General features: G+C 40.0%; 1 protein-coding gene across 7 annotated transcripts in view; it reads right to left on the reverse strand.

Annotated features, from left to right (window-relative positions):
• rab3gap1 (RAB3 GTPase activating protein subunit 1) overlaps positions 1 to 18,020 on the reverse strand; it is a 70,853-nt gene that overhangs the window by 1,872 nt on the left and 50,961 nt on the right. For 3 of the 7 annotated variants that reach the window (XM_041201041.1, XM_041201040.1, XM_041201045.1), the window contains 7 exons: positions 13,659 to 13,796; positions 12,648 to 12,875; positions 7,121 to 7,217; positions 6,776 to 6,879; positions 6,569 to 6,684; positions 3,620 to 3,722; positions 185 to 205 (listed from right to left, as the gene is read on the reverse strand). In XM_041201041.1, the coding sequence (XP_041056975.1) occupies positions 185 to 205; positions 3,620 to 3,722; positions 6,569 to 6,684; positions 6,776 to 6,879; positions 7,121 to 7,217; positions 12,648 to 12,875; positions 13,659 to 13,796 (807 nt within the window). Of the gene's footprint in view, positions 1 to 184; positions 206 to 3,535; positions 3,723 to 6,568; positions 6,685 to 6,775; positions 6,880 to 7,120; positions 7,218 to 12,647; positions 12,876 to 13,658; positions 13,797 to 18,020 lie in introns of all 7 variants that reach the window. The other 4 variants (XM_041201043.1, XM_041201042.1, XR_005944590.1 and 1 more) reach the window with 3 other exon arrangements.

The following is an 18,020-nucleotide window of genomic DNA, read 5'->3' on the forward strand; positions in this document are numbered from 1 at the left end:
TGATCTGGGTCAGAATTAGGGATTCCAACTCAGATCGGAAGTTCTGGGCCAATGAATCAGAAGCCAGAGAGAATCAAAATGTGTTTTATGCAAGACATTTGCCATTTATACATTGCCCTTAAAAAAACTGCATCTACATGAGGCATGACACAAAGGGTAATGGAGGAGAATGGCTGGTTGTTACCTCTTCAGTAGATTCAGCCAGCTTGAGAAGGGTTGAGAGAGAAGTAGTATTAGGAGAGAAACACAATGATGAAGAAAGGAAAGTCAAATCAGATGGTTAATAAGGGGTTAAACAAAAGTTAAAATAAATATACTCCTATTTAGAACATGAACATACCCTTTTGACATAAAGCATTAAATGATCAATAATTTAGACTTACTATTTTCTGGTATTTATTACATGTACATAATCAACAACTAAGAACTATGTTCCAAAGCAATAGGTATTTCAAGAGACTCAGCTGGCCAAACTGCAAGGAAAAAAAACTAAGCTGCAATAATTTTCCCAAGCATTAAGATATTGTTCAAAATGATCTCATGATATTTTAAATTAACTGGGCATTTGGGAACTTACCATCTTAGGCTAAAGTTTACATGTGAGTATATCATGTACCTTAATCTGAATGGGATCATATTTTGTACTACTAGCTGGTTTTGTCAGTTTGATTTGGGGAGGTGGGGGGGGAGAGAGAGAGTGAGAGTGGTGCCAGCGGCAGGCATTGGAAGTGAGCAATGAAATGTCAAATCCCTAGAAGTATCTCAATCATAAAATAAATTTTATAGTTCACACTGTTAATAAATGCTAAAGATGACAAAACATTCTAGCAGTGAACCTAATTCTGAATGCCAACTTTAACAATATTGACTACTTGTGTGTGTAGATTTTCTGTAGATACCATTAACAGTGGAGCACATTTAAGTAAAAAGGCTACTAATCATCAAAAAAGATACTTGTCCTGTTTATTTTCCTAAGAAATTTGTTAATTTACTTAACATTTTGCTTTTTCTATTTCAAAAAAGTGGGACAGTTTTCACTGTTACAGTTCATTGAAAAGATAATCATTCAATTGTATCCCAAGCTTATTACCACCACTGCCCTTGGATCTTACTTGCCAGCACCATTTTGCAATTAAAATGATCTATTCAATTAAATGTGTTCCACTCTATAAATGTGTTGGTAGCTACAAATACTCTGTGCATATTAGCGTCAGTATATGATTGTGATTAGTGGCGACGAGCTGGATTTATTGTTCCAATGTATGGTTATGATCCTAGACCAGACTGCCAAGTTTTTGGTAAGATCCAGTTAGGGACCAATAGTGTTTTGTTTAAAGTAGAACAAAGTTTGAGATTCAAGACACTTGCTAAGCAAATAAAGCCATGGATTTTGAACAAAAATAAACTTTACTATATAAGGTCAGAAAGATAAAATAATTTACAATATCTATCTTATACTCTAACATTCAGGGTTAATAGGAGGTACACATAAATTAACAGGCAAGTTGTGGTCAAACACACCACACTACAGCCTAGATGGCAAATCCAACCAAGACAGAGTCCATGGATTTCTCAACATCCCACCTACACAATAAACAATGTTTCAACAAGATTGGTTGACTCAGTCTCTCTCACAAGGGATTCCAGTCTTCACTTCTGAAGACATCATCTTGGAATTCTCTCTAAAAGTCTCTCCAAAGTCCCTCCAACTCAGATGGCCTCAATGACAGCTCACCTCTCATGGGAGACTCCATTTCCCTGGATTCATGTGTCTGCACTCCAACTCACAAGCACAACTTCACTCTTCGTCCACTCCAAAGGGGTACCTTATGGCCCCAACGGCCTGCAGCATGGAGTCACCAACCTTTTGTTGCCTTCTTAGATCTTCAGGACTTCTCCCAAACCCCCTTTGATTGCCAGTGATTTTCTTGAATCCTCACCACTTAAAAGACTGCCAACCACAGCCTTTTATCTTCTTGGTACCTCTTTCTCTGCTCCTGTTTATTAAATGGAACCTCTCCCTGTCCCCTGCCTGGGACTCTTCCCTGAAGATGGTGCCCCACTTCTAGGTCACAGGACTAGGGTTTTTGCACTTTTTAAAAAAAATGTCTTTACACAGATGCACTGGGCCCGTCCTTGGCCCTATGAACTATAAAAATGCCGGATTGAGTATGCGCCAGCCGCTCCTGATCCGTGCAAAGCTCCTGAGGCTCCTTGGGACTTGAGCTCCTGAGCTGTGCTCTACTTTTAAGTTTGGATTTCATAACAATATAAAGAAAATGGAAAAGCAGCTTTCCCATGAAAAACAGAAATAGCATCATTGGTTCCAACAGCCCTAAATATTTGAGGACAAATGCAGAATGCTTGCTCTAATTCTTAATCTATATAATACTGAGATACAGCAGTAACTTGATCAACAAATCCCATGGATTGCACTCCACCCCTTTCCAAAAGCAGCTGTGACTTGAGTTCCTCTCTATTAAGAATCTTGACTCTGAACTGTAAGAAAGCTAAGATCAGAAGATCCAACAATACTTAATGTCAGGATGATTATCTTAAGTTTGATATAGGCTATGTCTGTGTTTACCTGCCTGTGTGGACATTTACAAAACTATATCATTAATATAGTGTTAACAGCTTCACACCGCTGATTGTTGCTCAATAAGTTGTCTATTCCTTGTTCAAAAATTATTTCAAAACCAAGCAATTCATTCCTGATTTATATTTTCAATAGCTTGTGTCCTTGGCTTAAAAGAAAGAATTTGCATTTTTGTAATACCTTTCACAACCTCATTACATCCCAAATTACTTGATAGTCAATTAAGTTCAGGCAATGCTATATTGTAGAAATTATGATAGCTGGTTTTCACACAGTAAGCTTTGACAAACAGCAATGTGATAATGACTGGATAAATGTTGGGGACAGCTTATTCAAAATCGCACTATGGGATCCTTTACATCCACCTGAGATGATTTAAGATCTCATCTGAAAGACCAGTGCAGTATTGCCTCAGTGTCAGCAGAAATTTTTGTGCTCTTTAACTCTCTGTATTGGGACTTGAACCCATAACTTGAGACTCAGAGGTAACAGAGCTACCAACTGAGCCATAGCTAACAGAATTGACACAGGATGGCAAGCCATTTGAGCTCACTGTGGACATACTATAAAGGGCAGTCAAATGATACCAGCTGAAATATTTTAAAGGGAACAGCATCTCTAATGGTTCTGCAATGTTACGTTGCACAGACTTAACTGAAAGTATAAAGAGCAACACACAAATATTTCTGTTGTAACATAAGTGCGTCTCTCCCTTCCAGTTAGCTACTCTGCCTTTCACTTCTTATTTATGTTACGTCCCTGCCTGTATTTGTGTTTGAATTGGAATCTGTGGTAATTTGCTTCCCGATGTATAACATCATATACCCTTGGTTTTCTTACTTTAATGAAAGAACTTGACCATGTGTTCACTTGCAAATTCCCTTGCACAATTTCATTATCTGAATATTAAGTGAAGAAATAAACTGTATTGCATACCATTTGTCAAGTGTTTATAAAGATCATTCATCAATGGTATTTCAGAATCAAGTAGTGATAGATTCAATTTCAGTTTGTCCTCACCCTCTGTGCATTCACAAACAGTTTGTAAATAATGCTCCCCGTAGGCCCTCGTCCTGCTCCAATGACTGGTACTTCTGGCTGCTCTAAAAGATAGCTCACAAACCTAATAAAAATAAATCAGTGAATGACAAAGTTTTCTGACATGTCAATCTTCTGCATCTCTAAGGGCATGCCCAACTTTTCAGTTCAATTTTAAACAAATTCCAAAGCTAGATGTAAGACTAATAGAAACATTAAATATTTAGCTTTTATCATGCATGGAGTACATTAAATGTCATTAGTTAGTGCTGCATTAATAATCCATACTTCTAAGTTAAAAAAATCAAACAATTAACTGAAAATAAATATGTTACACAATACATTTTTAAAAATTCATTTACGGGATGTAGGCATCGCTGGTTAGGCCAGCATTTATTGCCCATCCCCAATTGCCCTTGAGAAGTGGTCTGAGTTGCCTTCTTGAACCGCTGCAGTCCCTGTGGTTTAGGTACACCCACAGTACTGTTAGGAAGGGATTTCCAGGATTTTGACCCCAAGCCAGTGAAGGAACAGCAATATACTTCCAAGTCAGGATGGTGAGTGACTTGGAGGGGAACTTGCAGGCGGTGGTGCTCCCATGTATCTGCTGTCCTTGTTACTAAACATACTTAAGATTGCAATATTCTAATAATATATCCAAATCTCTGACAATGTTTTTTTGTAAATCCCACTATTAAATGAAAACACACGTAAAACTGGATTACTCCAAGGTATTTGCCGATGTAATTGAGAGCCCCAGCTTGATGTGACAGTTCCCCTTGAGAACGTTCCTATCATATTTCTGCAATGCCATCAGAGCATGACCTCAAGCAGAAGCCGCTTTCCTGCCCACAGGAACCTGGGGAAAACGAAGGAGAATGCCACCAGCATGTACGATCCTGAGGGGACTTAATGTGGTGGATGCTGAGAGGATGTTTCCCCTTATGGGGCATTAGAACTAGGGGACACAGTTTAAAAATAAGGGGTCTCACATTTAAGGCAGAAATTAGAATTTTTTTCTCTTGGGGTCATTGATCTATGGAATTCTCATCCCCACAGAGCTTTGGAGGCTGGATAATTGAATATTTTTAAGGCTGAGTCAGATTGACCCCCTTGTCAATCAAGAGTCTAAGGGTATACAGGGTAGAGGAAAGAGAGTTGAGGCCACAATCAGATCAGCCCATGATCTTATCAAATGGCAGAGTAGGCTCAAGGGGTCAAATGGCATACTCCAGCTCCTACTTCGTGTGTTGGTATGTAATACAAAGGAGCAATTTTTTTTTTAAATGCAATATTGCTTTTAATAATTCTGCTTTAATGTTCAGCATAATGAAGCAAAAAACAACTGCATCAAAAAATATTCAGAGCAATCTCAGGACAAAGCAGTTTTATTTTTATGTTGAAATCTATCTTCAGTGTTTAAAAAGTTAACTAAATTGGTTAACTAAAATATTTTCTATTGCTTACAAAAAAAGCTGGAGTTTTATAAACTTGGCTGTGGCTCTAAATTTGTAAGCATCACAAAACACCAATATTTTGGGCTACTGCCATTTAACAGAAAATTATATTTGTACGATCCTTCATAGCTCAGTGTATTAATTGAGCAAAAGAGTAGTCACCTAAGCATTAGAAAACAACTAACAAGCTATTAAGGATGGAGCTTTGATATTCAATGGAAAACAGCAGCTTCCATTTGTATAGTGTCTTCAATGTAGCAAAATGCCCCAAGACGTTGATCAGGAATGTTATCAAATGGAATCTGATGAGCCATGAGAGACGTTAAAACAGGTAGCCAAAAGCTTGGTCAGAGAGGTTGGTTTTAAGAAGTGTCTTAAACGTGGTCAGAGTGGTGGAAAAGCTTTGGGAATTCCAGAGCTTGGGGCTGAGGCAGCTGATTGTACAGCCTCCAATTGAGCCAAGCAGATAGACCCAAGAAATATGATACTACGGGTGGAATTTAATGCTCTCCCTGGGCTAGTTAAGAGGCCAGGGGGGAGGGTTGCTGTTTCATCAGGCAGGAGGATATGGGGTGAAGATCCAGCCACCTTACAGCTCGCTCCAATTAAGTCCAGGGTGGGACGGCTTGCAAGTGGTCTTCCTGCCCAGAGAACAATTGAGGCCCTTAAGTTGGCAATTAATGCCAATTAAGGGCCTCATCAAACTGCCATGTATTTAATCAGCATTAGGCAGGGGAGTTACCATGTGGGGAGACTGCGCAGCATGCTTGCAGTCTGGTTGAGCACAGAGGATTGGTCAAAGGCACTCAGTGCCTAATCGCAGGACCTGACTTCAGGAAGTAGGGTGCCCACTAAGCGCCTCACCCCTGCCCTTTCCTCCAGCCCCCGGCATCCCCCCATCGCCGGCGACCCCTATTCCACCATATTTACCTTTCTCCAGGGATCCGTGGTAAAGGCCTAAGTGAATTACCAGCAACAGCCAATGTTACTGGAGTCACTGCTGATAATGGAGAGATGCTTGGTCCTGCGGTAAGTTCTGCAATCAAATATGCCCTGTGAAGTCAGGAGCCCAGGTGACAGGTTTTCCATTACCAAGTAGCAGCTTAATTCTCCAGGGGTTCCTGGAAATTGGGTTGGCAGGGGTGCTGCTAGTTTTGGTGGTGGATGTTGGTCACCCTACAGCCCTTATCAGATTCTGTCCTCAAATTCTACCCTGTATATTGATATGACTAACCCTCTCATAGATCTATTCTATGTTTATGCTATAGTAAATAGCTTCTCTTGATGTTTTTAGAATTACGTAATCTTTCTTAAAATGTTATTTAAATTACACTCCATCGATCTAGTGTAGCCCTAAACACTGCACAAACTTATTCACTATCCATTTTAGATTTACCAAACTGACAAAGTTTCTAAGTAAATGCAAAAAAAAATCAAGTTACAGATTAATAAATCAATAGAATACATCTTTTACCTTTCTAATTCTTCACGTTCCTCTTCCTTTTCACATTTCTTAATTCCAAATTTGGCTTGAAGTGATCGAGATCTTGCAATAATGGCTTCTGAAGCTATTATCTGACTAATTATTTCCTGGAAAAAAGGCCATTAAGTTATGTTTTCCTATTTTCTAAAGTCTCTTCTATTTGTAAATCTTTTGAGAGGTAATTCCAGCAAAACTTACTTCCAATTTTTTGATGTCAGGGTTTGAATATCTTAAAAGTTTGCTAGCATGAGTAATGATGTGCTGAATTATTTTTCTTACAGAGGGAATATCTTCCATAGATTCTGTTAAAGGTGGTATATAAATTAATAGTACCATTAATACTGAAAGCACAAAGATAATGCAACATAGAAACTAGAACAGAAACTAGGATATTTTACAAGCCTAACAAACAACTTGAGATTTAATCAGTCAACTCATTAGATATAAATTGTGAAATGCTAAAACTTTTCAATCGTAAACAATTATAAGTATTTAAAACTGTTAATACTATATCTGTTGTATTATCTAACAAAACTGTTTTACCTTCTTCTTTCACCTTCAGCAATGCAGCATGCAAAATGCATGGTAGTAAATGCCTAGTCAAATCTGCAGGTTTTAAGCCAACCAAATAGTGAAGAACCTGAAAGAAAACATGTCTCATTATGTCATGTACACAGGTCTAAATCTGCAGATACATTCAATTTAAAGTATGACTAAAAATCCATCAGTAAAACTTAATAAAATTACATTTTGAATTACTTCCTTATTGCTCAAAACCTGGAGTTGTAAATTACATAGGTCTTCCCCTACATACAAAAAACCTTAAGCACATCAATTTCCTCTGCATATCTCAAGAAGTTCAATAAAATTTAAAACCATAAACATCAAGTCATCATGTACTTGGGTATGCCTTGATGTGGTTCTCTGCCCCATGAAGTACAAAGAAACAGATCATTCAACCAAACCAGTTTATGTTCACACTTGCCCTCTAGTTGAACAATTAGTTCTAATCATATACCTATAATCCGATTTTGCATGGCGAGTTAGTTCTGCCTCAACTACTAACACTGGAACTAAATTTCACAGATTTACAATTGTGTGTGAAGACATTTTAATGCCCTCTGTTCTAAATCCTTTATGTTTAATCTTGTATTTATGGCCCTTCATTTTTGACCCCTCAAATACACAATGGGAGGCATTTGATTTATATTTGGTGATATTGTTTGGAATCCTCTCTCTTGCCAGAACAAGTACTTTGCCTCAGAATTACTGAATGTTATAAGACAAGAGGCTACCATTCAGCCAATCAGACTAAAGGATCTATTCTAGTTTTGAGTCCAGTATGTCTCTTCTTGGGAATTGTTCCTTCTGAGTAAGAGTCAAATTGGACTCAAAATGTGTAACTAGGATTTTATTTAGTGTAATGTACCTTGAAGTAATGTATACTTTGAGGAAGATCACATGATCTGTAGTAACCAATAGGAGAGTAGCATGGGCACAACATGCTCAGATCGTTTAGTGTGTGGTGTGAATGAGGATTCTTTTCTGAAAAGATTATTTTCTGAAGTGAATTTGGATTTCAAATGGCACTTGAGAAAGCACTGGCCATGGAAGGCACAGTAAGAGACTCAAAAGCAATACAGGGTGTGCAAGATGGCACTGTCCTCTACATCAGGCAGGAAACCCTAATCAAAAAGGGCACGATAGTGCAAGACTCTGCCGAGAAACAGGAAATAGCAAACACTAGCCAAAGAAAAATAACTTAGCAGCGAAATCGAAGAGTAGTTTTAATTGAGGTGGAAACAAGCGGTCTTTTAGCGATTGGTATTTAAAAAAAAAATCGAATGTTACTAAGGTCACAGAAATGGACACATAATGACGCAGCGCAAGGAAAGATTCAAGGAGGCTTGTAAACAAAAGAATAAGCCCAATGAAACCTACAATGTAGAAGAACCTGAAACAACAACAAATTCAGACATTTACTCATTGCTTAATCTGAAAGTTGGAAAGATGGAACCAATATTTGTCACAGTGAAAGTAAATGGCAAACCTGTTAGAATAGAAGTGGACAGAGGAGCTTCTACTACAGCAATTGGGGAACATACCTTCAGATATCTGAATAATAGTGAACATCAATTAACTTTAGAAGAAACAGCCACCAAATTCAAAACATATATGGGTGAAGACATTCAAATAAAAGGCATAAACAGAGTAACTGTCCATTAGGGAAGCCAATCAGCAAAGCTACCAGTGTTGGTATTGAGAGGAGGACGACCAAGTCTTCTAGGGTGAAATTGGCCAAGAGAAATCAACCTTGATTGGCCACCTGTTTTGAGAAAGGAGTGTGTAAGGACTCAACGGCCTAAAGAAATGCAGGCTGTCTTAAGCCAAAATCTGGAAAAACATCAGAAGAAACTCGAAGAGACCCTGCTTAATGGCAGAGTTTGAGATGAGGTGAGCAACCTTCGCAGAAAAAAAAACCTGTTAAAAGACGTTCACAAACTGCAAGATTCCCTCAGGTCAAAGTTTGTATCTCTGGAAAAGTATCAACAGAAACAGACAGAACTCAACACTTCTCTGCACAAACTGAAGAACGAGTTGGCAGAGAAGACACAACAATTCTCAATTTTCCAGGAGGCAGCAAACAAATACAAAGAGACGGAGGAGCTGAAGAATCAGCTAAATAAAGCCAAAGAGGCTTTCGAAGCAAAAGTTGCAGAATTTTCCAAGAAGCAATCAGATAATTAAATCTTGGGAAACTCAGCTACTGAGCTCAGACAAGTTGAGCTGGCATCTGAGAGAAGTCTGGCCAATAGTGAAGTCAAAAAGGCGGCCGAAATTAAAATCTGCGCTAGAAAGAAGATACAGAAATACTAGTTGGGCTTTAATTCTGGCAGTGTACGAATACACTTTCATACATAGGCCTGGTAATCAAATTGCAAATGCCAAAGGCCTCAGTCAGTTGCCTTTATAAGAAAACGATCAGCATGTCATAGTTCACAGGAACTTGTTTTACTCTTAAATTTCTTAGATTCCTCGGCAGTATGTGCTTCACAGATCAGAGACTGGACAAGTAAGGACCCAGTCCTATCTCAAACCAGTGTTGCATGGTTAGTCACAGGAGCCTGTATCTGATGAAATAAAACCATACTTCAACAGGAGACATGAAATAACCAGCCAGGATGATATCTTATTATGGGGAGCACGAGTGATAGTTCCTCCAAAGGAAAGGGAACCACTTTTAAATTGAATCACAGTCTTCATCCAGGAATTTCCCCGAATGTAGACCATAGCAGGCAGCTACCGATGGTGGCCTGGTATGGATGGCAAAATAAGAGTTTAATAAAGCAACTGCAAAAGTTGCCAGTGACACCTCCATTACATCCATGGGAGTAGCCAGGTAGACCCTGGGTGGGGTTACATGTTGACTATATTGGACCTTTCTTGGGAACAATATTTCTGCTCATTGTCGATGCCCATTTAAAATAGTTGGACATATATGAGGTGAAGTCACCAGTCTCAGCTGCTATAACTGAGAAACTACATCAAGAGTTTTGCCATTCACGGACTATCAGAAGTAGTCGTTTCCGATAGCGCATGGCATTTGAGCGCTGAGTTTCAACAGTTTATCAGCCTCAATAGAATCCCTCATGTAAAAGCTGCACCATACCACCCTTCCTCAAACAGACTGGCCGAAAGGGCAGTTCAAATGTTCAAAGCAGGCAAAAGGCTAACTGGTAAGTCCTTGGCAACCAGGCTAGTATGCTTTCTTTTTCATTACAGGACTATCCCTCACACAATAACAAGTGTCACACCTGTGGAGTTATTGTTGAAACGCCATCTCAGGATGAGACTGGGCTTAATAATGCCAAATTTAGAGGGGAAGATGGAAAGGAGTCAGGGAAGCCAGAAAACTAGACACAGCTGGCATAGTCATGAGAGGAAATGTAACATGGGAGTGCCAGTATACGTGAAGGACTTCGGAGAAGGTCCAAAGTGGTCACTAGGTGAAATGTAAGTGCGGTGACTTGGCCTCTATCTTACCATATGGAGATGGAAGGCCGGATCATCTGTAAACATATGGACCATTTAAGGAAGAGGGAGACAAATCACCAAGATTTGGTTTTGCCAGTGATCATGACCGGATCTGCGTTTTCTGTTGAGGATACTCAACCCAGGACAGACATATTTGATGTTCTTTTAAGAGTTGAGGGTGCAGAATTGCAAGTGCCCAATGCAAGTGTTTAGGCAACTGGAGGTTCCTGACAAATAATCTGAAGTTGTGGAGCTGCAACGTTCCACACGTCATCAGGAAACCGCCTGATAGACTGAACTTGTAAATCCCTTACCCAGTGTAAATATTATGTTGTCTTGAAAAATAGGTATTTGTACATATAATATGTATAGCCGAGTTAAAGGGTGAGGACTGTAGTAATTAGGGTTTTATTTAGTATGTAATGTACCTTTAAGAATAATATTTAAGGAAGATCACATGATCCAATTGGACAGTAGCACGGGCTCTCTCTGGCAGTCCATGTAGAGATAGAGTTGGAGTTGAAAGCACACCTATAGTTGCTGCTGAGTACATTGTAAATAAACTTAATGTTTCCACCCAAAAAGTGTCTGCAGACCAACTCTGTCAATAGTAGCAACTCGACCACCCTTACAACAAAATGTTAACTCATTTCTCTCTCCACAAATGCTGCCAGACCAGCTGAGGTTTTCCAGCACTTTATTTTTATTTCAGATCTCCAGCATCCACAGTATTTTGGTTTCATTTTAGTCTTTACTGCTTCTGCTCTCTGTATATTTTGATACTGTGAATCCCTACCTGGATTTACATCTCTTTCCTTCATCTGAAATACATTGATTAAACAACACTTTTTTCTGTCCCGTAGTCAAATTTTTGTATCCATTTTTGTATATTCCTTTTAATATAATCCATCTCAATTATATCAACACAGCTCCTATGCAGCACTTGTCAAATGAGAGTCAAAATCCATAGATACACCATTCACTGTGTTTCCTTTATCAACACATTCCATCGTTTCCTTAAAGGCCTCTAATAAATTTGTTAGGTACAAATTGTGTTTTGTCAAAACAATACTGCTGCCTTAATTAACTGAAGGCTTTCTAACAAAGTTCTAATTTCAGCCAATTTTATGCTCTACAATAGTGTTATCCAATTAAAAACTGCTAACTAGACACAAGAGTGGTTGCAGGGACTTTATTTTCGCCACATATGGCAATTTTAGCAGAAAACATCTTATATATATTCAGCAATACAGGTAAATGAGCTTCACACATATTTACTTAAACTTCTACAACCAGTCAACAAAGAAGTAAAACACACAATCAGAAAGCATTCACTATTCTTTTTGTCTTACCACTTCACCAATACACACACAGAAAACTTATGCATGTGAGATTATTGAGATCACATGCCCAATAATGGAATCTGTTAATCATTTTTTATTTACTAATCAGAAATGCAATAAACTACATCTGGATTCCCAATTAGCTACACATTGATAATGAGTAACTTATTGGACAATAATGCTCTCTCAGAGATTTTCTACTACCAATATTAGGTTATAGTTACTCAGTTATTACCTTTTTGATTTTCTTGTATAAAACCAATTTACAAACCAGTGGAAAAACTTTCATATCCAAGCATATTTGATTGCTGCGAGAGTCAATTATTTCTGTGCTGACTTCCCTCAGCAATGTACAATACAGGATAACAGGCCACAGTGCCTTCTTCACTTTGAATTTCACCAACTTTTTCAGTACTGCCTCCATAACTATTGCTAGGCTAATTCTTGCAATTCCTGCTCTTATATTGTTCCATCTCCAATATCATATCACCTGTAAACTGAAGCAAAGTCTACCTTCATGACAAATTTCCTTTTTCACTTGGAATTCTCTCTAGTCTTTATTTTGTTGCTTTTCAAGTGCCTAAGACCGTTCACTATTTCCCTGCCATGCAGCCATTTTCCATTCCTTCCCCCAGCTTTCTAACTTACTTTTTGCTTCCCCTCATTAATGTAACTATTTAAATCAGTTATACCTTCTCAGCCTCCCTTGTGTCATCAAAGAGACGTCTTTGTCGTCGAGCAGGAATTGGCTTTGCCGTTTCCCAAGCCTCCACCCACATGTTGCCAGGGATTTTCATTCTGGCACTTAACTCTCTTCTGAGAACCTTGTCACCTGCTTCATCCGTGAACTCTTCCTCAATATAGTCACGAGGAGAGTACCACCTTACAAAATCTTCCAGACAACAGCCAGGGTTCGCAGCCTAAAAAGAAATCAAAAGGTTATTTTTGTTGTAAAGTTACATTACTTCATTGAAGATGTAGTGGTTATCACTCAAGTTTTTTTATTGAAGAAAAATTACTTCATGTAAGCCTGCATAAAAAAAATCAACATATTTTTGCTTATATCCATTGTCCTTCTCTCAAAAGGGTTACTAACACAGCTATTGTACAGCTGTGTGTGCACTATCATCCCTCCAGTAATTTGCTTGAGTAGCCACTTCACAGTGCTTCTGAACCTTCAGTGTTTTATTCACAATGAGCCTCAAGTCCCTCTCTTGCTCTGCAACTTCAACAGTTTGCCTCTGCATTGTACGCACATACTTGGAGTTCCCACACTCAAATGTATAATATTGTTTTGTGTACTTTGTTTAGAAAAATAATATGTGAACTGTTTAAGCTTACATAACTAATTTTTATATCCACTGTACACATAATTTGCTGTGACAAAATCTCTTAACAGTGTAGATTACCCAATCATATGCACATCACTTGATCTTCCAGTGCACTTTGAAACAGGTGAAGTTACTGCAGCTCTGTTCCAGCACAATTCTAGCTCACAAAATAATGAATCTAACTAAGCAATCAAACTTCTGTAGGAATTATATCATAGCTGCACAACTTCCCTCTGTGATGCAGTACAATTCTAAATGTACCACAACCAACCCTTTCCATTCATTCAGAAGACAAGAATAATATTTTTAATAAGATAGTGTTCCTCTACAGTTGATGATTAGGAAGATTGAAATTCTGACAATGTATTTTACCTTAAAGGATTCCATGTCTGACAGCAAACAGGCACTCTGCATTCTAGCACGTAGATGTGCTCCTTCAGCTGATGTCCCCAATTTAGCTAATACCTCCGATTGTTCTTCTAATAAATCTTCTGTCATTGGTGCTGGCTCCTGACAGGATGAAAGGTTTCAGTAAATTAAAATGTCTGCATTAGATTTGTTTCCTGTGCTTTGTAGTAAGTGTGATGGGGGAGGGTAGGGAGGAGAAAGCCTGTCAACAGCAAGAAAATACACCTCCTTTAATTGACAATTTGATTATTATACAACACTGGACTGTGAAAAATCTAATAGGTCATTCCACTGGTTTTACAATGAATCTTTTCCAAAATTTGTCCTTCTGGTGGTGGCATCAGTTACAAGAATCAACAACAGAGCCAGATAATCTGCTCCTAAATCTCTACCAGAGCCGCTCTGAATGAAGCATGAGGGTTTGATTAGATTCTGTGATTTGTACAAAGATGGCACTCTCTCAATTTTTCCATCCAATGTTTCCTGCAGCCCATGACAAAGGGTTTACTGCATCCACTTGATTACTTCACTAACAGCACAGCTGAGATTGAAACTTAAAAGGAGAATGTGGGGAATTTTAATCACAAAACTGAAATTCTCCTACTCTGTCGACTGAAGATTTACACAGCGCAGTTTGTGGCTACGGTTTGCTGAAAAACTACTTAATCATTCCATCTCATTGATGTAAAATAACTTACATCAATAGCTTGCACAATGAGAGGTTTCTTCAACAATTCTGCTTTACATGAACCTCGAGTAAAAGTTATTCCATTATTATCCAAATATAAAATATCTGGTAAAAAAAATTTCTAATTTTTAAAAAGACACTGCCACTGTCATCAAATATAAGTTAACACTCTATACTATTGGTATGGAAGAGGTGAATGGGAGGGAGGAATGGAAAATATGATATTCTGATTGTAGTAAAAGGTTTTCTCACACTTTTGAGCAATACAATTGGCTCCTTTTTCTGAATGAGATTTTTTTGGAGGGATGGTGACATGCAGGTATGTTTATGAATTTGATTATTTTTCACTGCTTGCTGTTGACCAGTCCCACTTTTCAAGACATTGCTTATTACGATGTACATTTATTACAGTGCACAGTTGTTTTAACACAAAGGAAAATATTGCATGTTTACTTTCCATAGTATTCTAGGACTGGAAATTCTGCCAATGGTTTCTTGATCTCCAGTGTAACTTTTCAGTTGTTTATGCCAAACCTTTAGGGGTTCCTCAACTTGACCCCAGAGGGCTGTGGAAGTTCAATCGTTCAGCATGTTCAAAACAGAAATTGCTAGATTTCTGGATACTAATGACATCAAGAGACATGAAGATAGTGCGAGCAAGTGATGCTGAGGTATATGATCAGCCATGATCTCATTGAATGGTGGAGCAGGCTAGATTTGCTGAATAGCTTACTCCTGTTCCTACATTGAGAGTACACACATACATACATGCTGTGGCGACCTTTGACCTGGAGTCAGTACAGTAAGGGAAATTTGCAATTTCTTAAAAATGATTACAGATTCCACAGACCTTTCAAAATTGAAGCAAAGTAGTTTGCTTCAATTGTAAAGAGGTCAATTGCAATTCTCTTGGAAAGTAAGAAATACTGGTCTACGTAACCTGGTGCTCTTGACCTGGAAGCAGTACCACCAGGAAGAAGTTGAGAAAGAAGCTGTGTGGCTGGCAAACACTAAGGAGAGCTGTAGACACAAAGGCGGGTTACAAGTAGAGGAGTTGGAGGGTGATGGCCCAGATGCAGATACAAAGAGAAGGCAGACAAAGACAGGGAGAGGAACACATCGAACTCGAGGGGAGAAAAAGCAAACCAATTTCAGGAAGAGGTCAGTTTTTTCGTTTGGCAGAAAAAGAGACAGGAGCTCTTGGAGACAATGTACGAGCTGGTTTAAAAAAAGTCTAAAACCTGGAAAGTTGTGCAAATACCTCAGGTGGTGTTACATTGGTGGACCTTTTCCCGGAAGTGGTCAACCATGGACCAGGATGTTACTGGTTGGTCAGTTGAAAAGGAACTCTGAAAAGTTACACTATCAGGACTACCATGACTCAAGGGGGGGAGAGAGTTCATAGAGGTGTACCTTGCTGACAATAATCATACCTGTGAAACTCAGGGGTGAAAGCTGCTGTCAGATAGGACTCCTGACCTAACCTGTATGAATAAAGAACAGCATTTTGTGGAACTATGTAGCTAAACTTGCTCAAGGGAAATGCTTGTGTTTGTGTGAAATGTACCTTTGTTGTACTGACTATTTAAATTGAAATTTACCTTTTTATCTGAAGTATTATTTGCCTGTTAATTCATGTTTAATTTGCATTGGCTCTGATTCATGTTAAAGTGATCTTTTGTACAAAAAATGAAATTTTGCTCATTAGTTCTTCAGTTGGGGTTCATTTAGTAAATTTATTTTGTTTTATGGCTCCCCCATGGCGGGGGGGGGGGGGGGGGGGGGGGTCATAACAACACCGGTACGTGCACACATTTAGCAACTAGGAGTTGAAATCCTGCCCAATTGTTTTCCTTCTTGACGAGGGATATTTAGACTAATTGGAAAGCTCCAACTATTAACTCAGCTAAGATCAACAGGTTTAGCAGGGACCAGGAATCAAAGAGAAAATGCTGGAAAAACTCAGCAGGTCTAGCAGCATCTGTGGAGAGAGAAACAGAGTTAATGTTTCGAGTCCATATGACCCTTCTTCAGAGCTACAGAGAAGTGGAAATGTGATGAAATTTATACTGTTGGGTGGGGGGGGCAGTGTTGGTGAAGCTGGTTGGAAGGCCAGTAATAGGTAGGGACAAAGGAGGGATTGACAAAGATGTCATGAACTAAAGGACAAAGGGAGTGTTAATGGTGGTGGCATAAAGGTAGGAAAGCAGAATGTGATAATAGCAGAACAAGGGTAGCATTGTGTGAAAGAAGAACATGGGACAAGTAACAAATGGCCCTTTATGGGGATGGGATGAGCGGGGGGGGAATAAAGGATAGAAAATGGGGATTAAAAAAAAAAAGGGGGTGAGGTTGGAGGAGGCTGTAAAATGCCTAATCGGAAGATGAGGTGCTGTTCCTCCAGTTTGCATTGGGCTTCACTGGAACATTGCAGCAGGCCATGGATGGACACAATAGCAGGATGGTGTGTTGAAATGGCAAGCGACTGGAAGGTCTGGGTCATGCTTGCGGACAGACCAGAGGTGTTCCACAAAGTGGTCACCCAGTCTGCATTTGGTCTCCCCGATGTGGAAGAGACCACACTGGGAGCAGTGAATGCAGTAGACCAAATTGAAGGAGGTGCAAGAGAAGCACTGCTTTCAGCTCAGAGGAGTGTTTCGGCCCTTGGACGGTGAGACAGGAAAAGGTAAAGGGACAGGTGTTGCACCTTCTGCAATTGCATGGGAAGGTGCCGTGGGAAGGGGTGAGGTGTTGGGGGTGATGGAGGAGTGGACCAGGGTGTCCCAGAGGGAACGGTCCCTACAGAATGCTGTCAGGGAGTTAAGGAGATGATGTGTTTGGTGGTGGCAGAGGTAATCCTTTGAATGAGGACTAGGGGCAGAATTTTCTGCCTATCGGGCGGACGGAGCAGGAGCGGCCGCAGGCAGGCACAGACCCGAGCCGCCATTTTGCGAGGGCAGGCCAATTAAGGCCTGCCTAGCGCATTTCCGACTACCGTGAATAGTGGGAGTGTGTGGGATGTGGCGGGCGTGCATAGACCACCGGGTCCAATGGCGACCCAGCAGTCTGTTTAAAGAAAGGCCTGGTAACCTCCTGTAGGCTGCTCACAATGGCCACTTCCAAGTCACACCGCAGGGGGTCAGCTGAGCAGGGCACGCTGGAGGGAAGGGCAGAGGAGCAGGGCAGGCTGTAGGCTAGGCCAGCAGGGGGCCAATGAGCCCCTTGCTTTTCTGATAACTGCCTTGCTGCCTTCCTCAAGGAGGTGGCAGCACAGCAGGAGGTGTTGGTCCACCAAGATGGGAGGAGGAGGTCCCCCCTATATGACCAAACATGCCTGGGAGGAGGTAGCGGAGGTGGTGAGCTCCCGCGATGTGGTGCAGCATACCTGGATCCAGTGCCCTAAGCGCTTCAATGATCTGTTGCGCTCTGGAAGGGTGAGTACCATGTTGGCACTGGGCATTTAACCCTGCAGGTAGCCTTAGGCTTTGAGGGCCCCCCCGTAAGTCTTACTGTCACGACTGCACTGAATCACATTGGGCATTTCTCGTACACTGGGCGGGCAAACAGATAGTGCCCATGCTTACATCAGCCTGAGTAGTTCATGAGATGAGTTCTCCCCCACACTATGCGTTGCTCTT

This window comes from Carcharodon carcharias, chromosome 12 (genome assembly GCF_017639515.1).
Source record: "Carcharodon carcharias isolate sCarCar2 chromosome 12, sCarCar2.pri, whole genome shotgun sequence".
Classification (NCBI taxonomy): domain Eukaryota; kingdom Metazoa; phylum Chordata; class Chondrichthyes; order Lamniformes; family Lamnidae; genus Carcharodon; species Carcharodon carcharias.